This window comes from Anas platyrhynchos, chromosome 1 (genome assembly GCF_047663525.1).
Source record: "Anas platyrhynchos isolate ZD024472 breed Pekin duck chromosome 1, IASCAAS_PekinDuck_T2T, whole genome shotgun sequence".
Taxonomy (NCBI): domain Eukaryota; kingdom Metazoa; phylum Chordata; class Aves; order Anseriformes; family Anatidae; genus Anas; species Anas platyrhynchos.
The window spans coordinates 56,860,511-56,888,152 of record NC_092587.1 but is presented as its reverse complement, the minus strand read 5'-3'; the positions used below and the strand labels follow the sequence as shown (position 1 = coordinate 56,888,152).

At 44.1% G+C, this 27,642-nt stretch overlaps 2 protein-coding genes across 10 annotated transcripts in view; one reads left to right on the top strand and one right to left on the bottom strand.

Moving 5' to 3' along the window:
• Window positions 1-1,026: 1,026 nt before the first annotated feature.
• Window positions 1,027-6,602, bottom strand: MTERF2 (mitochondrial transcription termination factor 2). Of its 9 annotated transcripts, none has more exons than XM_038185550.2 (4): window positions 6,433-6,585; window positions 6,105-6,211; window positions 3,833-3,994; window positions 1,027-2,910 (listed from the first exon to the last, which is right to left on the bottom strand). In XM_038185550.2, exons 3-4 carry the CDS (start codon window positions 3,882-3,884, stop codon window positions 1,703-1,705), a joined length of 1,260 nt encoding a protein of 419 aa, XP_038041478.2. In that variant the 5' UTR covers window positions 3,885-3,994; window positions 6,105-6,211; window positions 6,433-6,585; the 3' UTR covers window positions 1,027-1,702. The 9 variants fall into 9 exon arrangements, 7 of the variants coding, with proteins under 7 accessions (XP_038041478.2, XP_038041476.2, XP_027305622.3 ...); XM_038185548.2 differs by having other exon boundaries at window positions 6,382-6,572; XM_038185562.2 differs by having other exon boundaries at window positions 1,181-2,910; window positions 3,685-3,994; window positions 6,382-6,571.
• Window positions 6,603-8,644: 2,042 nt separating this feature from the next.
• The window catches only part of CRY1 (cryptochrome circadian regulator 1), a 37,760-nt gene continuing 18,762 nt past the window's right edge, over window positions 8,645-27,642 (top strand). The window contains exon 1 of the mRNA XM_027449814.3: window positions 8,645-9,046. Coding sequence (XP_027305615.1) covers window positions 8,889-9,046 — 158 coding nt within the window. The 5' untranslated portion in view covers window positions 8,645-8,888. The remainder of the gene's footprint in view (window positions 9,047-27,642) is intronic.

The following is a 27,642-nucleotide window of genomic DNA, read 5'->3' as shown; positions in this document are numbered from 1 at the left end:
GTAACAGCCAGAGATTAGGAAGAGGATTTCAGTGCTGTGGTAGTCTCTAAGAAAATGTTTTGGTAACTGGGACTTACCAGAGGCTTCATTATAAATGCATCTGGGAAGAGGCAAAGGGTTATGAATGAAGGATTGAATGAATTTGGGTCTGCTGGTATGGAAAAAAGAGTCTTTCTCTTCCTGCTTTCGTTTCGAAAGGGGAAGGGCGGGGGAATTGAACCATTTGGAAGGGAGAATAAGTTTGGGATAACTCAGGCTGTGGCTCTGTTAAGGAAATATGTCACTTTCCTGTTTTCTCCACTGCCACTGGAAGTACTTGAGATGTTGGGAATAAGCTGTAGCAGGAATTTTAAAAAACAGATACCTGTAGAAATGCTGAGACTTGTTTTTATGGAAAACATTCTCTTACGTCTTGGCCTCCTTCTCATCCCTAAATCACCGATCATTTCTGGGCTTCATCATTACAGTAGATTGCATTACGAGTGCCTTCAGAGAGCTGAAATGCCCCCTTGTGTCTGCGGGGAAGGAAGCTTTCGGCTTCAAATACTGTGCTCTTTGTCCTTCGGTGCTCAGCTTTGACAGTCCTAACGTGACAAAGGCAGTGACCATGATTTTAATACGGCAGCCCTCCCAGCTTCCTCTTATAAAACGATCCTTATAAAAGGAGCTTGTAAAACTCTTTTGGAAGAGTCAGCAGAGAGGTGGCTCATCCAGCCAGATGTTTCCAGCCCTCCCCGAGCTCGTGGCCGTATGAAATCCTCGTCTTTTGCAGCCCACCCTCCGAATACGTAACTCAATACCCGCTTTCCTCTGCAATTCAAAACTCCTCTTCGAGAAGGGAACACCCCTGGCCACGCTGCCAAAACGCCTGCTGAAAAATGACCTTGGGCAATGGCCCAGGGGTGTGTGTGCCTGATTTATGCCCTGCTGTCAGGGGGGAGCAGGTATGGAATAGCTGCTTAGGGCAGCTTGTGGGGTGTTTTGGTGGTGGTGGTTTTTTTTGAGACTTAAAATCACTCATCCTAATTATACCGAGAGGATCTTTAATGGGGCTACGCTTTCATACTATTATCCACAGACCACACATGAAAAGATATAAAAATTCCCCAAGAACTTAAATGCTGTCAGATAGGTACTATTTTAAAAGCCAGCACTCGTCAACAATTATCATCCAGTGATATCTGAGAAGTTGTCGCCCATATATTTAGAAACTGCGGCAGCTGTTTGCAGAGCTGATGGTCATTTTTAATCACCAGTGGTTTACAGGCTGGAGTTTCGTTACACCCATGTAACAGTGGGGCTTCTTCCTTTCCCCAAGCATTTGGGGCCCATCTGAGTCTCTCCCTAACCCCTACCCCAGGCTGGAGTGTGTGGTGATGGCACTAAAAAGCCAAGGATGCTCATGGCCAGTTAGATGAGGAAACGCAACAGAACCAAAAAGCCATGAGATGCTCCCTGGGGGATAAATGAGTCTTTATGTACGTGATGAATCAACCTTTCCCACAGCCAGCTTCTACGATACTACCTGGAAGTATTAGAAGGCTACAATTGTACAATGAAGTTGTGCATGTAAAACCCACACCTGGACAAAGCACAGCTACGACTACAGTCTGGTGAAGATGACTTTTGTTTCAGCTCTTATCAGAGAACCCAGACCTCTTTAATCATTTTCTTCTGCATAACTTAAAATACAGCATTCAAATTAGTCTTGAGTGTTTAGAGGAGCAACAGGATTAAACATTGGTCTCTCCTTCTTTGACTGTATCTTGCCGTAATTGACTTCAAAATCTTTCTTAGTGCCGTTTAAGCTTTCTAGGCTTCCGCTCTTTACATTATATCCCAAAGCAGAGAGTTTTTTAATTCTGTACTGGACAATTTGCGTTGTCAGCTCCAGCACCATTGGTGTCTCTCTAATCTGCGCGATAGAAATTCCTTCCTTCAGCAGTCCTCCGAGTCTTTCTTCCAGAATTGGAACAGAATAGTAGAGAAGGGCCGGGCATTTCAGCACTAGTTCTTTTAATTCTTGATCACTGCACTTAAAGACGTTTTTGGAAAAAAGCATGCTCTTCTGCATAGTGGTCGGAGTAAGCTGAAAAATAAAACCTTTAAGTTTAGACAGCAGCTGTAGTACTTCTTGGTCACTGAAATCACTCTTCTGGAGAAATTCCAAGTTCTCTTGGATTGCAGTGGAGGTATTTAATAAAATAAATGGATTCTGGCTCAGTAACTTCAGTATCCAGACCTTCATGTTGGCATCAGAACCTCCTAAACTTAGATAATTTCTCTGTAATGTCTCTATCACTTTTTTATTTTTTTCAACAGGACTGCAGAAAATATTGGGTGCGCTTGTTAAGAACCGGGTGATTATATTATTCTTAAGTCCTAGCTCTTGAAAGAACAGAATGTTTGCTTTCTGGTTCTCGTGATACCCAGTAGTGAAAAAAGACTCTGGAAACTGCTCTATTAATTTAATCAACTGTTTTTCATTCTGGCACACTAATTGCCATAGAGCTCTCTGAGCGTTTATCTCTGCAGGACTACGGAGAATTGCCTCTGGGCAACGTTCTAAAATATTGGCTACGGCGGGCTCATCTGCTCCCATTTCTTGTAAGATGCCAGCAACTTCCTGAACGTAGGCCACCTCCTGGAGAAGGACCCACTCCTTCAGCCTGCGTATTTTCTTAACGTCAACCGACAACCTGTAGAGACTCTCAATGGTCTTCTTATTTTCCTCTCTCGATTTCGTATCGGCTGTATACGTGGAATGTGTTAAGAAGCTTCTGTTTGGTGCTTCAGTCCGTGAGGACAAAACCTTCAGTCCGGGGTTACAGTACTGAGACCTCGCCAGCAGGAGTGTGAATGTATCTCTTGCACCACGAGCGACTCCTCTCAACATTGTGGAATGCAGCCCTGTGCAGAGAGAGAAACAATTCTTTGAAAACACATTTAAGGCACAAATTATACCTTGTAATGTTCTCGGAGTCATTGATATTTAGACTGAGCTGGCATAAAATCACTCTCAACGGTATCTTTTGTTATTCACACAAAACTCAGCGTTCATGCTATAAGGAAGTGGGGGGAAAAAAGACTTCTTAAAGGTTAATGTTCTGACTGATGCCTCACTGGAACAGTAACTTGCAGATGCAACAGACCTGATACGGGGGCAGCGCTCCGTCCATGTAAATGCTTGCCTGCTTGTCACACCAGAACCAAACTGTCAGCCACTTCCTGCAGCTGACGGTGTCATTACGTTACAGCTCACTTGTACTGCATTAGAAGAATGTTTTATGCAATTTAATTTGACAGTAATTCCACTAAATGAATAGTAATAAGAAAAAACAGCTTAAACACCTTTCTTAGCTCGTCTGAATGTATTTGCTTAACTGCTCAGGCATTGTTTAGAGCATGATTTGTTCCTCCGTGTGTCAGAGACCTCCCTGGTGCTCCTTCAGCAGCAGTTCACAGCATAGCTGCTTTATAAAATCATTCTCCTTGCAATTAAGGCAAAAAAAAATCATCAAAACCATTTGTGTATGTGTGTTTCTCACTAGCTGAGTCTGTTAATTGGGGCTGAATAATCAAACTGGTATTCTGGGGGAGGAAGCAAGTACAGCACATCATCTTCAGGCCTTCCCTTGCCTCTTCCAGTCCCTACTTTGCTACAGCTGCCCGCCGCACGGACACCTTTCTGTCTTCAGGTAATTTCTGTCACTGCCACTGTGTGGCTGAGCTGGGGTCCAAACACCCAGAATGGGGTAGCTGTGGAGAACCTGATCCCCCAGCTCCGCTCGGTCTGAATGCCAGGTGCCACGAATAGCACGTGCAGTGCCACCTGCTCCGCGACGGCCAGAGGAGCTGCTGCAGCAGTCACGCAGAGATGTCATCAAGCGTATCTTTAACTTCCTAGGTGGCGGTTTTGTAACAACCTTCTGGAAGCACCATGTGGAAGCGAGAACTGCTGGTCTCTGAAATGCTTGCGCTGCTTAAAACCACTCTAAGTTAAAAAAAAAAAATAAATGAGCAGAGATACAATTACTTTGTGCGTTTGGCAATCCTATTTATATAGCTGCTTTCTCCCACAGCACAGTGTGCTTCAAAAAGTACCCATGTGAGCATTAAGTAAGACTTATTTTTTTAAGAGAGGAAAGACTGTTATCATCATCCACTCTAAACTCTTGCATAACATATGGTAAGAAGCCTGTTGCAGGAACAGCTCTATGAGACCCCTAGAACCTCATTTATAGCTCGTCTTTCAAGAAAAATACGTGGTTTGTTTCGAGAACCTAAGTGGTAGAGCCTCCACCGAGTTCCCAAGTAGCGTTAAATATTTTCCAGCAGTAAAATACTTTTTCTCAAGAAAATGTATTTGCTTTTAAGTTGATGATTTTCAGTTTCTAAATCCATTCTTATTATGTTACAGCATCGTACACTAACAGATTAAGACTTACAAAAATAATTTACTACGTGCAAGCTTACATTAATAACAAAATGCTGTGGTTTTTTGCTTTTGTAGCTTGGTTTTTAGTGTTGTTTCAAACCTCTGAGGCAAAATCTGATGGTCCAATGAAGCATTATGTGCCGTAACTGCAGTGCTAATAATTTTATCTTCGTAAACTTGGTGACTGGAGAAGTGCTGTCCAGTGAGCTCTAGCACTGAACAAGTGATTTTCACAAGTAGCTGTGTAAGGGCTCTGAGTGGAGGTAAGCTGCAAACTTTTCCTGTGCTGTTTTTTGTATCCTGAAAAAGTGGCTGCTTCACAGGGACTGAAAACTACAGCCTCTCCTCCATAGGAAGAGGCGCACCTGTCTGTGCTTGTGAATTGTGAGTAGGTCTACAGAATTCAATGGGTCCAGCCAAATCAGACCCTGAAGGATCAGGACTTTCTTCATTGCTTCAGCTCAACTGGAAACTGCCAGCGAAATACAGTATTGTTAAAATTGTTGGGGGTGTCAGATGATGCTTCCAAAGTACCAACTGGAAGAGTAACAATGATTTTTATTTCAATGTGTAATCCCGCTATTAAATAAAATTGCCTTGTGAGTAATGCAGTCGCTTAAAATATAGTCATTTTACCAATTAGTTACAGAGCTCTTTAAAAAAAACAAGGCCAAAATCTGACATAGTAAATTGTGCTTTTCTAAAACCTGACATGGAAATTATTAACTTTGCTTAAAAGAAGCTTTATATTGTCTGAAACTGTTTGACATCACAGTCTTTTTTTTTCTTGGTGCTAGCGAGGATCTTCCACGCACAAACACTGAATATGGTAAAAGGAAGAAAACGTTATTTGCTAAACGACCTTTGACCGGGATACTCAGAAGCCCTTCTAAAACATCAAGCAAATTATCGCATATTAAAACAAGATGAATGGATTTTAATGTTATGGTGTACTACAGGAACAGAGAAGATGCTTAGGAGTTATGATTCAGTGTCTAAAATGCATTTCAGAGACTGTAAATGATAATATCACATTTCCTGGCTATTTAACCTGCTCCAAGAGTTCAGAGTTCTCTCAAAGCTCATGCTGACTGCTGTTCCTGTTGAATGCAGGAACCTGTTGCAACATTTTAGATACTGATATTGCTGTGGGGATTTCAAATCATTTGATTTAAAAAAACAAACAAAAAAAAAAAAACAAAAAACAGCCCAGATCAGTGTTTGCTCTCACTGCCAGCAGCACCCCCTTATCAGCAGGTGTCACCTCAGCAGTGAGGAAGTGAACAAATGTGTGCCTGGAAGTTATCACCAGTCCCACTGGCAGCAAACTGTACCCACAGAGTGAAGCAGTACTGTGATTTTCGTTATTTAGTGGGACTCATGCATGTATCTTCTTCTATAGGAAAGGTCTACTTCGAATCAGCTGGGTAATTTACCATTCATTTCACTCAGAAATGTGGGTATATTTTTAAAGAAAAAAACTCTTGTCCATGCTGTATTTTTTCACAATTTTTTTCCACTGAGGGCACAGTGTAACTACTCCTGCATGCTGGTCAGTACCCTGCTCCTTACAGCAAACCGCAGCCAGATTTTAGTAGGTTTGTTGTAAGAAACCACTACATGCTTAGCTTGCCCTTTGCCTTGAGCAGGAAGAATCAGTATCTACCTAGAGGAGCGCAGCGCAGGCTGGATTTGAGCAGCTCGTGAAGAAGGCTGGTTCAGCAGCAGGTAGAGAAACGCTCTGTAGAAGCGGCTCTATTTCATTTTCCACACCTGCTGACAGAAGGAAAGGTTACAAAACCACGCGAGCCCAAGGCCGAGCTTTCCAAAACAGCTACAGAAGAAGCGAGGCGGCCCCGGCAGCTCCACGCAGGGGGCTCCCCCACACGGCTCCATGCCCGCAGCGAGCTCCCCACACACGCAACCCCCTTCCCCGGCCTCACCACGGCCCCACACGGCCGGCAGGGCCCCGGCCCCGCCGCTCATCGCCTCACCGGCCTCCCTCCGCCTCTCTCCGGGCCCTGCCGCCGGGCGGGGCGAGCCGCAGCCGGGGCCGGGCGTACCCGGCAGCCCCGCCGCCATGGCGGCCGCCTCCACAGCCCCGGGGACCCCTCGCGCGGTCCCCGCCGCCATTTCAGGGCCGCGGGGGGGTCCCTGGCATGGAGAATCGCCTCAGGTTAAAATTGGCTTCGTTAGGGTTAGGGGTGTTTAGAGGGGAAGCGCTAGGAAGCGTCTGCATTTGAACAGCTTTCAAGAGAGAATGAGTACAGTAAATGTGGAAAAAAAAATCAAATTCCTTTGAAAATTTGATCGTTTTGGAGTGTTATTACGGTGTCAAAGCAATCAGCGTTTGAAATTTAGGATACTTGAGTGCCTGTGCTCTGATGGGAAGCAAGTGATCCTATTGACTGGCACCCTGCACCGTTAGCATACACATACACCATGCAGGAATCGGCCCTCCTGCTTCCCATAGCGAGGTGTTAATCTCCGCTATTCCACCTATTAGAGGAATTCTATTAGTATTTGTTTATTAGATTTATTACTCTGCTATTCTGTTAGCCTGCTCATAGTCTAAGGACTACTTTACTTTTAGTTTTTCTACTCTTTTTGAAAGCAGCACACTGAAAGATCTCTTCAGGATCAAATCCTAGTGAGAGGCAACATCGATGTGATCACGGGGGTTTCTTTTATCTCTGTATTTTCTTCCATATGATCACTGCACCTATTACAGAATACAATAGTACATGTGAATATGCAGTTGTTGGATTAATAGGAGTTTGCTGGTGGTGCTTTGAAGCGAAATGAGCTGTGATGGTGAGAATCAGCATCCTCTAAGTGTTTTAAGCTGTATCTGCATCAGTTCTCAACTAAACTTAGAGTAATAAGTCATGTGTAGACACATGAATAACTTCCAGAGTAGACTGGTATTCCTAGGCATATTAGCATTTTTTTAAAACTAACTTGAGAACTGCATGTTCATGTCCTTCAGACAGGAAAAACCATTACTTTTCTTTCTGGAAGTGCTTCATTGTCAAATACACTTTCAATTCTCTGATCTAAGCATGAAATAAAACTGCTGCAGAAAGAAACTGCTCTACAAACCCAGTTCACGGTTTGTTTCCTACCTAATTTGGCCTCTTCTTGCAGATAACTAGTGATAGGACTGGGGGGAATGGCCTCAAGTTGTGCCAGGGGAGGTTCAGGTGGGAAATGAGGAGACATTTCTCCTCAGAAAGAGCGGTCAAGCACTGGGAGGGGTTGCCCAGGGAGGTGGTGGAGTCACCGTCCCTGGGGGTGGTCAAGGGAAGGTTGGATGTGGTGCTTGGGGACATGGGTTAGTGGGCGACACTGGTGATAGGGGGATGGTTGGACCAGATGATCTTGGAGGGCTTTTCTGACCCTTAATGATTGTAATTGTGGTTTCAAGAACAGTCCGTGCTTGTGAGTATGAATGACAGAAAGGCATACAGTGATGTTAAGAACAGGGGCCATAAAAAGCACTTTTAATTTTTAACATGATATATTTCATACTCAACTCTTCACATTTGATTCTCATAATTTCACACCTTCACGTTATCTTTTTTTTCCCTTCTAACCCCTCCCCACCCTCTTGAATTTTGCGACCACGGTCTGGGCTAAATTAGTTACCCTAATTAGTTAATCAAGCAACTTCTACCACTCTGACCCTATTTTCTCTTCCTACTAACTCGGAGAGCCTCATTCCCTGGCGGTTCGACATTTTAACTAACGTTTTGCCTAACGTATCCTTCACCTTCCTCACACCCGACCCAACGTGGAAGCCCTGCTCGGCGCCGAGCGGCGCTTTGGCACGGGGGGGCACGCCAGCTGCTATTCAGCCCACAGGGCGATGCTTTATACGTTTATTTATGCGTTTATTTATTTATACGTTTATTTATCCGTTTATTTCTCCGGTTACGAAACCCGGGGCCGGCTGAGGGGCGGTCCCGGGGGCTGCCGGGGGGAGGGGGGGGCACTGAGGGAGCCCCGGGGCCGGGCCGTGACGCAGCCGCTTACATAAACCAAGCCCCGCCCCGTGCGCGCTGAGGCGAGGGGGGGGGAAGCACCGCGCATGCGCAGAGCCCCCGCTCCCCTCCCTCCCGCTCTCCCGCGGCGGCAAACACACTTCAGAAACGTGAGGGCCGGCGGTCACGTGGGGGCGGCGGCAGCCAATGGGCGGCGCGGGGCGGGGCTGGGGCGGCGGCGGCGGCGCACGGGCAGCGGGCGGCGGCTGGCACGAGGAGAGCGCGCGCGCGGCCGCCGCCTCCCGCTCCCGCGTCCCCGCTCCCGCGCGGGAGATGCGGCCCCGCCGGGCGGCCGCCTCCGCTGGGTCCTAGAGCCCGCCTCCCCCGGGACCCTTCCCCGGTGGCCGGGCCATGAGCTCCCGCTGAGCGCCCTCCCGCCCCCCCCCGCCCCGCCGCCCCGGGTCGGGATGGGGGTGAACGCCGTGCACTGGTTCCGCAAGGGGCTGCGGCTCCACGATAACCCGGCGCTGCGGGAGTGCGTGCGGGGAGCCGACACGGTGCGCTGCGTCTACATCCTGGACCCCTGGTTCGCCGGCTCGTCCAACGTGGGCATCAACAGGTGGCGGTGAGTGCCCCGGGGAGACCCCCGTGGGGGTGGCCGGGACCGTATGGGGCAGGCACCGCACCGCCCGGCTGCAGGGTCGGGGTTCCCGTGGCTCTGCTGCCCCTCGGGATCCTTTTTGCCAGGTTTTAGGATCCTCGCTGTCAGGTTTGTGACCCCCCCCCCCCCTCCCAGGGCATCGCTGTACCGGCACGCTGACATCCCCTTGGGTGCTTCTTTGCACCTCCGCTTCTGCTCGCGGTCATGTTTCTGCCCTTCAGAACAGAAATGTTGCAAATTTCAAAAGTTCAGCTTGATGGTTATTCCCTTCTCACCAATAAGACTCATGCAACCAAACAATTTTAAGCTTCCTCCCATACCTGAGGTCCACGATGCACAATTCTTCTGTAGCAACCTTTTATTTTTTAGGTTGTCTTGACAGCAACAATTTGTTTAGAATAACAAGTCCTAAAACTTCAGAGGTCTTTGTGGACAAACTGCTTAAGTTTTAAAAGAATGCAGGCAACTGGAGCAAGCCTAAGCGCTAAGGAAATCGCACGTCTTAAGGATATTTCAGAGGTTTCTGGTGCGTTTTGCAGTGGAAACGCTAACTGGTACTAGACCATTTTTGGTTATATGCTCTGAGCGAGTGAACGATGGACAAATGTGAACTTTGATCCTAGCAAGAGGAAGTTCGTGTCTTCAGTGCTACAACCCCGGTTCTTCAGTGACGACTTGGTGTGATCTCCAGCCAGTGCAATCCTTGAGTGCATTTCTGTCAAATGTTTCATGTGCTTTTGCTGGTTTGTTTACTTTAGTGTAGTTCTTGGTGTTCTCGAAGACGGTCCCAGCACTGCGTTATGCATCTGAAGAACACCATCTTCTTTAGCTGTTGGTTAGAAGGGGTGGGGTTTTTTGGTGGAGTTTTTCTGGTTTTGGCTGTTTGGGTTTTTTTTAGAAGAGGGGCATTTCTCTTTCAGCCCTCTTTATTTGTCCCACCTCCCTGCCACCACTTCTCTCCCTGTATAAATAGAGTTCTCCAGAGGAGGGTAAATTACAACTGTGCTATCCAAAGCACTTCAAACAATCTCCAGGGACCTGAATGCCTTAAGGCACTTGCCGCACATGGATTTGAGTAGAAAATATCATTGCTTTCATAGCCCAGTTTTGTGAGATCATCAATTCCTTCATGTTTAAAAAAAAAATCTTAACTTTTATAGAATAACTGGCTCCTGCAGATTTTTGTTAGTGATTTTATTAAATCTTATCCCTTAAATCCCTTATTAAATTAACAGTTAGTAGTTTGGACTGAATCCATTTTAGGTTCCATTTTAGGTTTTAATGAGCTATTTTTAACCAGCGGTAATACACACACGTTCGTAGTATGCAAGCTCAAGGCTTACAGTGCACTTTTTGGGTTGACTGTCTCATTCAGCACTTGTAATTGATGATCAAACGCTATCTTCTTGCTCACTGGATGACTGTGAGCAAGATACTTGCATACATGCCTGTATGGCAGGGTGGTGAATTGGTTAAAAACATGTACTTTTTGAGATTAAGAGCAGAAGCTCCTCAGCATTTGGGACATGAGTCAAATTTGATCTTCTACCGGAGTTTACCGTGATCTTTCCTTAGTTTGAGTGGGTTTACACTGAGAGTTTATGTTCTGCCGAGTTTGTGGTTCCAGTGACCTGGGAAAAACTCATGTCTGTCGGAGTTCAAAGTATGACTAACAGAATGAATGTGAGAAAAGTGGTGTGAGGATACTAAAACCAGGAGGCTTACCTTGCTAAAAGCAGTGCTGTACCTCTGCGGAGCCACCAATTACGATTCATTTTAAAAATGTGCTTTAAGTCTGGCAAATAGCAACCTTTAATACATAGGTGTTTTCTGATGAACTTTTCTCTTTAAACAGTCATGTAACGCTCATGAGCTAATATTTTTGTGTAATTGTGCTATTGAGCAAGTCTAATTACCAAGCAGTCACATGGCCTTACTGACCTCCTTTCTGCTGGCATTCAGCCTACCTGCTCTAAAATCACGAATGCTACGTAACAAACGCGAGGGCCTTCCTCAGCTTGTTTCATCTTTCTGCCTCTGTTCTGTTTCTTATTGTTCCTTCTCTCAAGCCCTTAAATGAAGGTGACATGCTTTTTCTATAGAATGAGTTTTCCAGTATCATAAAGGATTGCGTGAGAGAATTTGCTCAGTAAAAGTAAGTTGTGATGGAGAAACATGGAGGGGAGATGCTAAATAGAAAATTGCTCATAATTTGTCATTTTCCATTACATTTTTGGCACCAGAAGCATCATGCATCTAACTGTGTCTACAGAATAGGCAAAGAATGTAACTTGCATTCTCTAACAAGTAACCATTACATACTTAAGAAAAAATGTCTGTGAGTACATGTGAAGAGTTCTTCGTATTAAGGAGAACGGGATCTCATGTGAACAGTGTCATGTAGGGGAGGGTTTCCTTTATCCCTGGTTTTAGTACAGAATGGCATTTGATCATAATATATAAAAAGAAATGCAAACATTCCATTAGTTGCTGGATAAGGATTTACTTTGGCTAATTATTTACTTTTTTTAGTTTGTTTTCTTGAGTCTGCATGTATGTTTTTGATACGCCAGTTAAAAGGTTGGCATGCAGCAATGGATTTATCCCGATGGGTAATCTAATCTCTCCAATCCTTGATTTTTCCTTTTTAAATTATTCCTGAAGAGAAGAACTTACATTGCTAAAACGGGAGAAGTAAAATTCATTTCATACCTGGTAGGCTTCCATGAAGATATTGATGTGTTCAACATCCTGCATTTCTGGTCGTTGCTGCTGTTATGGCAGGCAGTTCTGGTGATTTAGGAGATGTGACGCTTGTACCTCAAAGTATAATTAAAACTAAAGACTTGAACAACAGAAAGCATCATCCCCTGCCAAAAAAAAAAAAAAAAAGTTTAATTTCCAGGGCAATCACTACAATTCATGGAAATGGAAGCTTGCTTTAAAAATTTAATACTTGGGTATCCTTCTGAGACATCAGCCAAGTTTTACTATTCTGTGCATCTCGTTTTGAAGATGTGCTTATACTTTCAAGTCACATAGGTCGTGGTTTGCCATATAGAGTTCTGTTTGATGTGGGATTGCTGAAGCAAGTTTGTCAGTGGAATTATTTTTGAGTGATTTCAGCATTAAACAATACTGTCTTTGTAATTGAGGCAGGCAAAATTCGTGTATTATACTTTGTTAGGTTTGGTGACAAATGCTTGGTGTGGAAAAGGGAAGGCACCAAAATAGTTTTGATGGATATACCTGCTAAAACTTTTAGAGAGCATCCGAAGGATGGCTACAAAGGTGGTGAAGGGTCTGAAGGGCAAGATGTATGAGAAGGAGCTGAGGTTCCTTGGTTTGTTCAGCCCCGAGCAGAGCAGGCTGAGGGGAGGCCTCATGGCGGCCTGCAGCTCCCTCATGAGGGGAGCGGAGGGGCAGGCGCTGAGCTCTGCTCTCTGGGGACAGCGACAGGGAAAGGCATGGAGCTGGGACAGGGGAGGGTCAGGCTGGGGGTTAGGGAAAGGCTCTGCAGCCAGAGGGTGGTCGGGCACTGGGACAGGCTCCGCAGGGCAGGGGTCAGGGCACCGAGCCTGCCAGAGGTCAAGAAGTGTTTGGGCAGCGCTCTCAGACACATGGGCTGATTTTCGGGCAGTGCTCTTTGAAGCCAGGAGTTAGAGCCAACAGTCCTTGTGGATCTCTCCCAACATGGGATATTCTGTGATTTTATGAGCATCCCTTCAGTTTCATGTTGTAACGCTCAGGGTGAAAATCTCCTCAATTTATGAAATGTTCAATATCAAGCCAATCACCTAAAGCATTCGCAGAGACGACAAGGCTCATGGTTCTTCAGATATGAAGCTAGACGTGCAGCAGGTTGGGGAGAAACATTAGTCTCACATATGTTCTCTAGGTACTTTGGGGTTTCTTTTATGGGGTAGGTCATCTGTGCTGAGCTCTGAATGCGTAGCAGGTCCTCGAGCGAGCCCGTGTTTCTGTGCCCTGTTGCAGACATACCTGTCGTGCCTGTCAGTGACTTGCGTCAACCCCAGTTCAGTGTGCAACTGGGAGAACTTTTGTCCCGCCAGCCCTCTAAATTAAGGATAATTAATCTGTAAATTTCTAAGTCTGTTATTGAAGAGCAGTAACTTACTTTCAGAGGTCACTTATTTAGGTTAGACTTTTATGGTACATACTGTTAGGTATAGGATGCTGGAGGGCTTCCCCAGTCTAAGTAGCCCACCTGAAAGCCTCATCTACCCTAAAAGTGCCCGAAGTTTGGTGATTCCCTCTGTCATTCTTGGTGTTTTACGATCTTGTCCTGTGATTTGCAAAGTACGTCACTGAGCCACGCTGACGTATGTACTCGCAGCGTTAATCCCGCACTGTTGATGAAAGGGCTGGGTCCACCCTCTCGTGATACCACGAGCACACAGCCCTGTGGCAAGCCAGGTTAGCTCGGCTTGTCCAGAAGGGATGAATCACGGGTTTTGGTGGGATTAGGTTATGCCACGAAAAGGTGGTGGTGGTAGTGGTGAAGGGGCAGGAGGGGAAGGCAGCAGGGTGACTTGGCTCTGGGCTGACGTGACCGGGTAACTGTAGCTTGCCCTGTTGGCGTGTGGAGTAACCACTGGGTGTTTTCTGGCGGGTGATTATTGGTTTCTAATGTGGTTTCTCCATTTGTTGACACCCTTTGAAGTTTTATGGTCAAATAAGTGTTGGCCTTTTTACTGTGTTAGGGAAAGGCCTGATTTATTTTTTTATCGTACTGTCAGAAGGTGAGAAATAACTCTGCTGGCTGAGAAATTACGCTATGCTTGCTGGTTTTCCTTGGTGAAAGGCTTTTATTTCCAGATTCTGTAATGTGTGTGCTATTAAACCGGGCAACAAGTCTGTACTGGCCGGCCAGGGGAGAGCAGGTGGTGCTGTAGACCAAATCTTATATAAAGTGCTCGGTGCAGTGTTTTTTTCCAGGTAGCAGTTGTTACAGGGCAGAACAGTTCCAGTCAGCGCTTACACAATTTGCTTGCTGACCGCAAGAAGGATCTTGAAGGAATCCAATTCCTCAGGTAAAGAAGTTGTGAGGTTTTACAGACCTGGTTTTACACCATGACTCTCCAGGTTTGAGGACCGCAAGAAAAGGTCTGGGTAAAATGTTCGAGGTGTGTGAGAGGAGCGTGTGGACTTTGGGACTGAGGCTGAGGGACAAGTGTCTAGAAGAAAGTCCATAGGCTTACTTCTCTCCCTTCTCTTAGGACCAGAAATGTGTTTTCGTTTTATTTTACAGAAATAACAATAAACCACATTCTTTATTTGAGTGGGGGAAGTAATCTGTCTGCAGCTGGTGCTGTTACCTCCTCTGGTGACAAAAGGGAGGTGGTGACAAACCCCATTGGTAGTTAATGTGAAAACAGCTTTTTTAAGGCAGTCAAGAACACTGATTTTTTTTTTAATTGATCAATACACGGCAGTATCAGTGAATTCTGCATCAGTTCTTGAAAGCAATTTTCTAATCTTTTTGGTCATTTTTATGTAAGAAAGTGTGTTTTCCTCCAGTTTGTGAAAACCTCTTAATTCCTCCAAACGGCAGATACTCTTGAAACATTTCATTATGCAAATGTTGCAGACAAAGCTGTTTGGTATCGTTCTGCCATCTGAACTGTTTGGTTTATAATCTACAAAATGGAAGCGTTTTATTTTCAAGGAAAGTGGTTCTTTTCCATAGCCTCTCAATTCCTGGCAGGCTTTCAGGTCAGTTATATAACAAGTGATATGAGGAAGGTCAAGCTGCCAGTGAAGTCAGCCATTTTTTTCCCTGTAGAAGTTGCACTCAAGTCTGTGATGCATTAATCTGGTATTGAAGGAAACCCCTCACTTTAGGGCATTTTGTTACCTTCCCATAGTGAAATAAAAAGGCAAACGACAGCTTGATTGTGTAAGTAACACGGGAGTATATGGCTTTGTGTTTTGTAGGCTTAGTATGTTGCACATCATGTTTTAGCAGATTTAACAGCAGTGCCTGTGGTTACATCCAGGGAAGGATTTGATTAGTGGGGCAGGAACTTTATGGTATTTTGCTGCAGTACACTTAGGTTTTCACAACTCTAATTTAAATGTGGAGCAAGGTTAGTTTATTTGTTTCTACGTACTTATGGCTTTCAAGTTCTTTGCAATCTAGGACAACAGGTGAACTATAATTGCAGTGTTCTTCTAACCCCGAAGCCTCCATATATTTTTCAGGTCACCTTTAAGCAGTTGCTTCCACTACTTTGGAGTTCAATGTGCATGTGAATGTTGCCTTTTACAGGGATAAAAGTTTAGTGGGTGAAGGATTGCGTGGAAAGGTCTGGGGAAAATAGGGCAATATTGCAGTCTTCTCTTTTGAGTGTGTAAATGGAGGCACACATCAAAAATCTACATGTATATCTGTATTTTTGGAGCAGTTATAAATCTAGGGGGATACTGATTACTAATGGTGAGATGTTAAAAATCAACACTGTGGCTTTGTTAGTGTAGGCAATAGCTGAGCTGCAATGAACCTAGCTTCTTAAAATAAGCACTTTTTTCTTGAACTGTGTACTGGGATTCTTTTTTTTAGTTGTGTTAGTATTCAAAGGGTCTGAAAGGCTATACTGGCTCTATTGAGTAGGAAATAAGGATTTCATAATCTGGCTTCAGAAAGGAATTCAGGTGTCAAAACTGTTGGACGTTAATCTCTTGAAAAGTGCTAACACAACAGGTTTGCTGCAATAGAGTGGAGCCTGGTCAGAGTGCCAGAGACGGAAGGGATTTCTTCAGGTGAACATTGATCCAGACAGTAACTGTGCTGTAAGTCTAATTCTTGAGATAACAAGCGTGTGATGTCGTTTGCATTTGAGCTTTTGCATTATGCGTTGCTTCCTCCTGTGACATAACTGAAGTAACTTTCTGGGCCTCCTGTGGAAACTTTTTTTTTTTTTGCCCTTGTGGTCCTTGATGGGTAGGAGAGCATTGCCTTTCCTGTTCAGTCATGCATCTGTAACACGTGTTTGTAGGTTAGGCTCTTGCACAGCTACAAAAAGTGAAAGCTGCAAAATTCTTACGCCATGAGTTTAAAATGAAAACAAGAAACATTGGGGGGGAAAAAAAATCTTTTTAAGCTCAAACAACGAAGCTATGAAGTATGAATTCAGGTTGTTACTGATTCTTCAGTGATGGAGATGAAATATCTATGGCATGAGCTACTTAGGAACAACTCCTGTCATGAAAACTTAGATTTTTCCATCTGCTATCTTTATCATGTTTGCATTTTAAAAGCTTTGTTAGTACATTTATTGTGATTTGCTCTTTTTCTAGGACATGTGGCATGCTTTATGTCCAGATTAGCTGCTGCAGTTTGGGTTCCATAACCGTTCAGGTGCTGGGAGACAGACCCAAATGTGTGATGTCTCACTCCAAAGTGTGGAATCCATGGCCTGGGACATGTATTCATTTTACAGTAAAGAGCCTGTGCATTTCAGCAGTTTCAGAACTTTGTTTCTTACAGAATCACAGAATTTCTAGGTTGGAAGAGACCTCAAGATCATCGAGTCCAACCTCTGACCTAACACTAACAGTCCCCACTAAACCATATCCCTAAGCTCTACATCTAAATGTCTTTTAAAGACCTCCAGGGATGGTGACTCCACCACTTCCCTGGGCAGCCCATTCCAATGTCTAACAGCCCTTTTGGTAAAGAAGTTCTTCCTAAGATCCAACCTAAAACTCCCCCGGTGCAACTTTAGCCCATTCCCCCTCGTCCTGTCACCAGGCACGTGGGAGAACAGACCAACCCCCACCTCTCTACAGCCTCCTTTAAGGTATCTGTAAAGAGCAATAAGATCACCCCTGAGCCTCCTTTTCTCCAGGCTGAACAAGCCCAGCTCCTTCAGCCGCTCCTCGTAGGACTTGTTCTCCAGGCCCCTCACCAGCTTCGTCGCCCTTCTCTGGACCCGCTCAATCACCTCGATGTCCTTCTTGTAGCGAGGGGCCCAAAACTGAACACAGTACTCGAGGTGCGGCCTCACCAGAGCCGAGTACAGGGGGACGATCACCTCCCTAGCCCTGCTGGTCACAGTGTTTCTGATACAAGCCAGGATGCCGTTGGCCTTCTTGGCCACCTGAGCACACTGCTGGCTGATATTCAGCCGACTGTCCACCATCACTCCCAGGTCCTTCTCTGCCTGGCAGCTCTCCAACCACTCCTCTCCCAGCCTGTAGCTCTGCTTGGGGTTATTGCGCCCCAGGTGCAGGACCCGGCACTTGGCCTTGTTGAACTTCATGCAGTTGACCTCAGCCCATCAGTGCAGCCTATCCAGATCCTCCTGAAGAGCCTTCCTACCCTCAAGCAGATCGACACACGCACCTAGCTTGGTGTCATCTGCAAACTTACTGAGGGTGCACTCGATGCCCTCATCCAGATCATTGATGAAGATGTTAAAGAGGACCGGCCCCAGCACTGAGCCCTGGGGGACGCCACTAGTGACCGGCCTCCAACTGGACTTGACTCCATTCACCACGACTCTTTGGGCCCGGCTATCCAGCCAGTTTCTAACCCAATGAAGCGTGCGCCAGTCCAAGCCAGGAGCAGCCAGTTTCTTCCTTTGTGCAAATGCTAGCAGTCTACTTACACTAGGTAAAGGATAAACTGTGCTGCCTTTGCCTGTCTTGTGGAATACGTCAATGGTGGGAGGAAAATGCAAGTCCTAAGTAAAATGAGGAAGTCAGTTGATTTGCAATGAGTTTGCCCAGTTATTCAGTAAGTCCCAGATAACTGTGAAATTAGCTCCAGATTATGCTTAGCTGTAATTGAGGGAGGGGCAGAAGAATCCTCATGATTCTTGTGGTCATGAAACATGATCACAGTCTGCACAGTCATGATTTTACCATGCACTGAAGATGTGCAACACCATGGCAAGCTTATCTCGGTTTTGCAATCTCTGCACTTCTGAAGTATTGGAGAAGTGCACAGCGAACAGTGGGACTCCAGTTTATAGAGCAGCTGGCATTAAAAATAGTTAATGATTTGTACTCTAATACATTGGATTAACTTAAGAATAGAGAAATTTTATTTGCAGTGTTCTCTTGAGTTTAATCTGAGTTGAAATTTTGACTTTTGCTTATAAATTCAGTGGCATTAAATGATTTTTTTTCCTTTTTATTTTTCATGTACTTGAGAATAAAGTTTTTCTAGGAGCATTTTTTGTGTCTAGTCAGGTTACAGCGACTGTTTCTTAAAATAGCTATCATAAAGTAGAAATATAGAATAACACAGCTTTTAGCATAGATTGTCTGCTGTTGTTTCCCTTATTCCTCTCATGGGAGAGGCATGACCATAAATTTGTAAACTTGAGACGTGCATTTAAATCAAAATACCTTACAGAATAATTTTTACCATCCGCGTTTCAGGGAGGTCTCTGGATGGGGAGGAGACTGCATTTTGGTTGTAGTCTTTGAGTTCACTACTAAGCAAGATTCATAAAAAAGTTGAAACCATCCAAGTTTTACTGAGGGTGATCAAGCTAAAGGATGTTACCTGAAGCATTTATTTTGTACAGGTTGCCTAGGGATGATTCCTGTGACTTTCTGACAGCATTTTTCGGTAGATGGCAGGCTTCATAAGATCTGCTTTACTGTGCTTTATCTGTTTCTTTTTAGATAGTGTAGCTGCTTGCTATTTACTGCTATTATGCATTATATCCCAAACCTCATGAATGCTGTTTCGTGTGACTTTATAGGTCTTCATTTTCTTTTCTCCAGCACATTCTGTAACTGGTATGACCTGGAAACATTTTTTGACGTGTGTTTTCTTTAGTTCATGGCAAAGTTCATGACTGTTATGTTGATAGTTCAGCTTTCATTGTGGTTCATATTTCCTCTTTTATTCCAAGGCTTTCGTAATCTCAGGAGACCCCTGTAAGAGCTAGTTTTGACCATATACTCATGGCATTTCTCAGTGAGCAGATCTCTTGTCATTTCTGTATTTGACTGAAGTTTCCTTTCTGTAATCCAGTTGCCAAGAAATTTACTGTTAAGTATTTTATTTCAGCTGTGTTGTTTTTCCAAACCATGAAGAAATTCAAGGGCTGGTGAGGATGTGGATCCTCTTCTTCATTACATTTTAGATTTTGGCCCCCCACATTTTTTTTTGTTTTCAAATATAACTCCACCAAACATACTTTCTCGCTGCCAGCTCTGAGATTTCGTTAGTTTGCCAGAGAAATGTTCTTCAGTGCTGCATTTACTGAGAGTTTTACCAGAGTTCTTTGCTCCTTCTATAGGAGACAGCACAATAGACCTTGCAGTTTTGGCACTGGAGGTCAGGCTTTCGAACCGAGAAGTGTTACTAGTGATCAGATGCTTCTCTTGCAGCAGCAGCCTTTCTGGGTCTTATGACTTCACTTTTTTTTTTTTTTTTCCTACTTCTGCATCTTTCTTCCAGAATCCTACCTTTGCAGATGCTCTGGCTCCTGTTGTACTTCTTGTCCAGCATGCTGGTAAAGATAAGGAAAAAATCTTTTTTTTTTTTTTTTTTTTTGCTATTCTTTTTGAAGAGAGTGCGATTTGGAGGAGTATGATCACTAGCTATGATTTGTTCCCAAGTGAAAGTGTGGGGGAAACTTGAAAAGCTTTTCTGCTCACAGTGCCGTGTTGTCATCGGTTCCAGTGTTCTTCCATCTCAACTTAGAAATTTTTAAGAAGACTTAAGGTAAAATAGGCTTTGGAGGGATTTGGTGCGTGGGCTTTGTTTTTCTGTTTGTTGTATGAGCTGTGCCATTAAAACTCAAGTTTTAATTCGGATGGGCTACGTGGTAATGCATAGCTTGCCTTTTGTATTTGTTAGTTTCTCGTACTGAACTCCTCCAAATTTAACTTGACTGTCTCTTTTCCTTTGCCATAAGGTTAATGGTCATTAATAGCAACAATAAACAGGAAATTCAGAATTTGTCAGCGTTACTTCCTGGGTTGGGGCTGTGCCTCTCTCTGTTCCTGCTGTGCTGCTTGTGCAGGGTTAAATGTGGCTTAGAAAAGTATCAGCTTTTCCACTCATTAATAGAGGTTTTTTGTCTTTTGGTGCAGATTTAATATTGTCTAGCCCTCTAATTAATGATAACGTTTATTAGCTTTAGCTTGGCAGCAGTGCCGAACCAGCCTGTTTACAGAGAAGACTGCTGCCAGAGATCGGCGCTGGCAGGGGACACACCGTCCACGAGTGGCTGTTCGTTTTGACGGCTTCCCATTCTATTTTTTGTCTGCTCCCGGTTTTGCACATTGGCTTGGTGCTTTTTGAGCTCAGGGCATGGGTTAGATTTCACTTAACCTTTTGGTAGTTTCCCTGCGAACTGCAGCGCCGAGGAACAGAACCGGTCTGCTGCCTGTAAGTGCTCAGAGGCTTTATCTGTCTTTGTTGGGAATAAAGTTCACCGGCGAGTTATAAATCTTCCCTCAGCCCTTCCGAAGTGAACTAGAATTTCAGTTCCTACTACAAGAGTTGCATGTAACTGGAAAAGTAGGTCATTGTGGCAGGGAGTAGTCCAAACAGCGACCGGTTGCTGCAGCAACGACCTACTTTAAGAAACTATTTTTGTTGATTCATATTGAAACCTTCTTACAAACGGTATAAGGAAATGGTCGGGTTGTGAGCAAGGTAATAAGGAAAGCTGCAGAGTCTGAAGACCTCTCTTTTCTTTAACCCCTCCTTGGTCTTGCCCCTTCACCTTGAAGTTTGGGGATTAAAGCAAATGCCGTTTGTTTTCCTGCAGTTTGACCTCTAACGGGGAGGCTCTGCATAGCAGTAATACCTGCCAGTGGGGACTGAGCACGGGGCTAGCTCAGAGGCTGCAAACGCTCCTCTATCACTTTCATCTATAGAAATAGCTTTATAGCAAAAAATATCTATATACTTATAGTTTCTTAAAAAAGAGTATCTATTCTGGAATGCCAGTGCTTTGTCTGCTTGGTGTCCTGCTGCTCCTGTTGTTAACTGCTTTGTCTTCAACCAAGGTTAACCACCCACCTTCAGGAAGGTGGGCTTGAGGTGGCCTGTCCCATGTCCCTCCTATTTTTGTCTTCTAGCTTGCCGTGCTCCCTTCTGCATCTTCTGTGGTGCTGTCAAGTCTGCTTCTGGCACAAGCAAGCTGGAAAAAATGCGCTGATCGTCTGGGGAATGTTGTTTTCCAGCTGCCTACCTTTATTCTTTAAACAGTGAAAGAAAAAAATCTGTGATAGTGGTGGTCTTTGGTAATTCCTTCTGTTCTGAAAGGAATGGGTAGACAGGTAAAACACGTATGTGTATATATATAAGTAGTTCTTAAAGGTTTCATTCTTCAGAAAATCATTTCTGAACTACTCTTACTTCAGAGATGAGTGAGCATCACTTTTTACCATGTAGTACAGTTCAGTGGAACTCTACAATAACTTCATTTGGGTTAATTAAATTTGGTTGCTTTGAGTGAGGTGTTTTATGTTGGTCCTTGACCTTGGTGTTGGCCCTGCCCTTCACTGAACTGCTGCTGTTGTGGCAGATGAAGAGGGCCTGTTTATCTGGAGGTTATTTGATCTGTGTTTTTTTCTCTCCCCAGCTATTATGCCTTGAACCAACTACATTTTAGTTTCTAGACCAGGGCTTCCAGTACTGAGCTCGAGGCATCTTTTCTGTCAGCTTTAGGCTTCAGCCTGGAAGTCCCTGGCAGGGTGAGGCCAGCCACCACCTCCGTTACTGCTCACAGGCTAAGAAAGCTGGGACGAGGAACAGTATTTCTGGACTTACACAGCTTCATAAACAAAGCTGCCTCAGTTATTGGGGGATTTTGATTTTTCTTAAAAACGTGATTCTTTCTAAATGTGTGTTTTCTTAAAAATGTGAGATTTTTCTCTGTTTTTACCTTGTATGCAGATGTAAGTGGCTAATTTCAGTTTTGAAGGACCAGTTCAGAGGCTTTTGGCCTTCTTGGCTCCTGAGACTAGCAGTGGGAGGTTAGGGTGATGCTGAATGTCGGGTCAACGTAAGGCCAGCACCACAGAGATGAAATACAGTCAGTTTTCATGAACACTTTCAGGAATACCTTCAGATATCTTCTCTCCTATGCATGTAACTGATGTTTGGCATCAGAGAAACCAGGGGCCTTGGAATTGTACCACAGGGACCTGCAATTCATACAGCGTACTTGAGAAATGTTTCTTTCACCCAGTGTCTCTTTTCCTGCTAAAGCTTGAAACTGTGTAAAATTTCATTAGCAGTAATTGTAGCCTTAAAAAGATCACTTGAATATAAAGAAAATAAAAACCTTTGGTAAGTAAAGGAGGGGCAGTATAGGAAGTGTCCTTCTGAATCAGACTGCAAGATGGTGTATGGCTAGGGTGTCCTTATCTCCCTTGCTCTTTTGAAACGAGCCATGGCTGTTATTTTCTCATGGACAGCGTGGATTGCGGAGAGTAACGTGGCTGAGCTACTTTATTCAGTGACAGGAATAAAAAGCAGGCCAGCCCTGGTTTAATTACATGAAGCAGCTCATTTAAATAAGAGAACTTGGATACGTTTGGATAAGGAGCTTTAAATGTGTTTAAATGTGAACATGTCTGTACTGTCAAGTAACCGAGCTCTGAAATTTGCTTCTAGGTCATATTTCCCTGGGTCCATGTTGCAAATGCATTTGCTTGCCCTTGAGCTTCCTCTATGGATCCAACAAGTTTCTTTCTGGAACGAGTTAGCAGGAGGAATTGAAAGTCAAGGAATAAGGATGTTCATTTAACAGATTGGAATTAGAGGATTAGAGCAAAATAAAGGCAGAATGCATACATTAAAGAGTGGAAGACTCTGGGGAGGAGGCTTAAGCTGCAAGCCTGTCGGTTTCTTATCACCAGCAGGCTGACCTTTGTAACCAGCAAGTAATTGGAGATGTTTGCTGCCCGTTAAACGGGAATGAGCTTGGATGAGTAATAGTTGTCCTTTGAGTGTGGAGTTCTGGTGCAGATCCTTACCAAGAGCAGGTGTGCTATTTGCAGTGAAGGAGGGCTCGCAAAGTAGGAGCCAAATACAGATTGCTGTTTGGAGAATCTGAATGTCTCCTGTACAGGACAAAAGCCACGTTCTTCCTTATTTTCGGGAGTGCTAGCTTTGAGGTGGAATGAAGTTATTGAGAAACGAATGATATGGAAGGAAATGCTAGTGTTGTGTCCAGCGTAAGCTAGGTTAGTGTCTTAATATAGCGGTACTGCTTGCTGAAGTTGGCATTTACCCCCCTCCATATGGGAGAAGGTCTTTACTGCTTAGCTTCAAAGAAGATCCACTGAAAAAAAGGACTCAGCCTGAAGATGTACTGAGATTAAATTTTAAACATTGCTTTCTCCCGATTATTTTTTGAAGCTTCTTCTTTCGTCCTTTCCCGAAGAGTTCAATTTATCGTGGTGGTGCTGTGTTGTTGTTTTTTTTAAGATCCTCTTTCTCAGCTTTCTTAGAAATCATGAATATTCCAGCTGTACTTGGACTTGGGTGCACTTTGTTGTCTTCCCCTATCACAGCTTTGCTTTGGTTTAAAGATAAGAAGAGTTGTAAATGGCGGAGGAAAAAAGGCAAGCGACGCACTTCTTGGTTTGTTTGTGCACGGATCAGCTCGAACTGAGTTACGAAAGATGCCGAAGTCCCGGATTGCACTCTGAAGGAGCCTTTCTTCCTCCAGTGGCTGCAGAGGAGCCTGCAGGAGGCTTGTTAGATCCCACAGGCAGCTCGCTTCTGGACCTGTTGTTGAATAATGTGAATTTTTTCCTGCTCCCGGGTATAAGCTTGCTATCAAACGTGGTATTGTGTATCTTTTGGGGAACTGGAAGTTGTGTGCGGTATGCACTGCAACACCGTAATGTAATCAGGCATGCCTCTATGTGACCTTGATTTGGTAATAGGAAAATGCTGCTGTGGCCTGCTGCCAAAGGATGCTGTGGAGTGTTCATAACACTTAAATCCTGTCTGAGCTTAATCTTCTTATGGTTTCATAAGAATACACTGCTTGCGCTGTCTAAGACGCGTTGGTTGGTGGCAAACAGGAAAATACATTGATAAAATATTAAATATATCAAATTTGAGGTACTTCTCAGTGTCTTACACGGTTTCAGCATTAGATGAAACCTTCCTTCTGACTCCTGTAGCAGCTTATGAGGAATACGTTTACCCAAGTGATAAGGGACTTCATAACATCCTGACTGAACTTGGGACAAAATATAAGATGTGTATGAGAGAGAGGCTCAGTCGTGCTCTTCCCATGAATGAAGATAAATGTGCCATGAGATATTAATGTGATCAGTGTCTAACGCTGTGAACTGCACTCATTCGAATACAAAAATCTGATGTACAGCGTGTAATATTTTTATTTAATCTAGTCCTTTAATAACTGTGAAAGACAAAGGCGTATCTGACAGCAAAGTTGAAAAAAATTGAGTAGGAAAATAAATCCAGCAGCCATTAGGCTGCTTAAGGTAATTCTGAGAGACAAAGTCTGGGTGGTGATCAAATATCCATAAAGCTGCGAGTCTCTTGTTTGACAGTGCTTCCCTTTGTAGGAGAGATTGAGGTTAAGGGTTTGGCTTGAGGATGGTGGTTAGGTAGGAGACATTTTAAAAGATTGGTTCAACAGAAGTTTGGATTGCTGAAATCTGAGCAGTCACAGGTAAAATATGTAGGAATGAAATGAGTTTTAATGCTGTCCTTTTTCACTCGACTCTTTTTGTAACTTCTTCCATAGAATGAGGGAGCCTAACAAAATCACTTTCTTGTGTTGTGGTTGTGAAGTCCAAAATTCCTGCCTTGTCTGAGGTAAATTCCTGAACCTGAATTAGCTCAGGGAAAATCTGAAACAGAAGTTTCTCAATTCCTAATGGTTTAACACCACTGTTCTTGGATGCGAATGGGACCTGAAAGTGAAGTTGTTGTGTCTCAAGTCCCCTCAATTCCCAGTAACTCTCCTCACTTCATACTGGTGAGGATGGTTTCTATGGGGTTAATAATTTCTGGGGTTTTATTGTTCCTAAAAATACCCCCACCCCCCCCCAAAAAAAAAAAAAAAGATAAAATTGTGGCCTTAAAAAGCATGTCTAAAACTATCCCTCCTGCAAGCGTTGTCCTAAAGGAAAATGCTACCACTGTAACAGACTGCTACTGACTTCCTACAACCTGTTTTATTATCTGTTATTTAATAAATATAAAAATCTAATTAATGTAATTACAGTCTGTATCGTGTGAACCAGCTCCTGTCAGCCCCTCTTCTGATGCAGCCGTCAGCCCCGCATCAGCCTTTGTGTGGTTGGCAGCAGGGAAGTTTGTGAGGTTCCTCGGAGCTAGGATTTCATGTAAGAGCCTTGTCAGGAATACGGTCTTCAGAAGTGTTTGTGAAACTTCTAAATATCCTTTATACCATTGGACAACCTGAGAAAATGTGTGTAATGCCCCTTCAGAGTGGTGTTGAAGATGGGCGTGTTTCTCATGGTTATAACTACTTTGGCACCCTACCTGGGTTACAGTAAGTCGTCTCGTCTCCTTCCGTCACCTGTCACGCACGTACCTTGTACTTCTTGCTAGTGAAATGAACGCTGAGCTTGCCTGATAACATCATCCACGCGTCCTTCTTGTGCCTTTTTAACCAAGTCATGCCGTGCACTTTGTAGTTATTCAAGGTGAAGAAGAAAGGGCTTTCTCATTTTGATTTAGGTTGAGAGAAAAGTTGTTTTAAATTGCAGGCTCAGAAGCATGCCCCTTTACTATAAAGGGAGATCTAAATAGCTCATAATTGGCACACTTTGGGGAAAAAGCGTAACAGAGTTCAAGCCCAGCTGTTACTTCATAGCTACTGTGAAGAAACTTTGCTCCAAGAGTTCATATACCGAAATGAGAATACTTTTAATGAGATGGGCGTTCCTATTTAAGGTCAGCTCACAGACTAATTTTCAAGTGTGTTAAGCTGAGGAGAGTACATGGTTTTGATGGCTTTGGTGAGAAAGCTCAAAAAAATCAGCACTTTAGCCCAGACACAGCAGCTCCTAATTACGTTTTGTTGCCTGCAAGTGGGGAAAACGTCTGCGTGTTCCTGTGAAGCACCCGTGCGCGGAGCTGGTCCTTCAGAGCTATCCTCACTCCAAACCCTGCATTAGCAGTCACGGGGAAACTCTGGAAAGCCAGTTTTATAACACTCTTCTCTTCTGGATTGCATAATAATTCACTGTGACAGGGCGTTGAACTGAGAATTACTGTTTTATCTGTTTTCTATCGGTTTGCTTAATGTGTGTGGGGTGTGTGTGCATGTTGTGGGTATCTTATTACTCCTCCCTTGCCATATACATGTATGTTACAGATGGCTCAGTAACTTGGTAGGATAGGCATTATAATGCCAGGCCCAAACGAGAGAAAGTCCTGGATCCAGAAGCTGTCCCGGGGAGTGAGGATTAAAAATTTCCTTTCACAAAGGCACAGGTTAACGTGTTGGATAAGTGCAGGAATTCTGAAAGGCAGAATTTCCTCAAGTTCGATGTAAATTGTCTGGATATAGCTAAAACTAGCTGGCAATTAGCATGCATCTAACCGAGTTGCTGGACTACTTTTCTATGTTTTAAGGTATTCAAGAGAAAGAGGAGGCAAACACTTTGGTTATGGCAAGGTGCTGATTCAGCCGAATGCCTTGGTGGTGGTTGTGTCTAGAAGTGGTGGTTTAGGAAGGCCCATTTCTAGCTGAGCAAGGCAAATCTGTGTGAAGGATTTTTGGGGGGACAAGTTTTGTTCTCAATTTAATGAGAAAATGCCTTCAGATGTGGTATTGCACAAATCCAGAGAGTTAAAATGAAGCTGAGGAGTTCCATTATTTGCTGCACTTCTTGGTAAGCGCATCTGGCCCAGCTGAAAGGTTCAAATGGGCTTACTAAAGGGCAGGTTTATTCTGAGTAATCACTCGTTGTAAGCTGGATCCGTGGGCTGAAATTCAAAAGCAGTGCTCTTTTGCATTGTTGTTGCTGCAAATGCCACAGGGTCGCTAGGGTTTAATTTGGTTTTTATCTCCGAACAATGTGCTTGCGGTGCCAGTCATTGCCCAGGCAGGGATTTGGGGTTTTGTTCTGGTTTTGTTCGGCTGGGGGGAGATGGTTGGTTTTGTGAAGCTCGTCCCCACGCCCCCTCAGCTCTACCACTCTCTGCCTATGTATATTTAACAATCAGAGTTCAGACCATTGTTTGTTTGTTTTTTTTAAATACATGGAAGAGCTTTATGGTACGAGATAGTTGAGAGGTAACAGGAGGTACGGGAACCAACAAAATAGAGATTAACCAGTATTAAGGGCAAGTTTAGGGTCTTTGGACGTGAATTGAAGACTGGGTCAGTGCATGTAATCTTCTTGAATAGGATTTGGTGCCAGGTCCAGACTAGAAGTTGTATGCTGTGATCAGTTAGCAGGAAAACATTGAGAAAATCAAGGGAACTGAGATGCAGATAGGAAAAAGCTGATCACTTCCTGAGAGGCCAGTTTTTGCTTTGAAATAGTTATGGATATTTCATACGAGCAGTTTCTCTGAATACCTTTTCCCT

Coding starts and splice junctions, on each gene's coding strand:
- MTERF2 (XM_027449821.3), bottom strand. CDS start 6,571: ATGGCGGCGGGGACCGCGCGAGGGGTCCCCGGGGCTGTGGAGGCGGCC. Junction 2,911..6,381: donor GCCGGCCGTGTGGGGCCGTG/GTGAGGCCGGGG, acceptor CTCTCTGCACAG/GGCTGCATTCCACAATGTTG.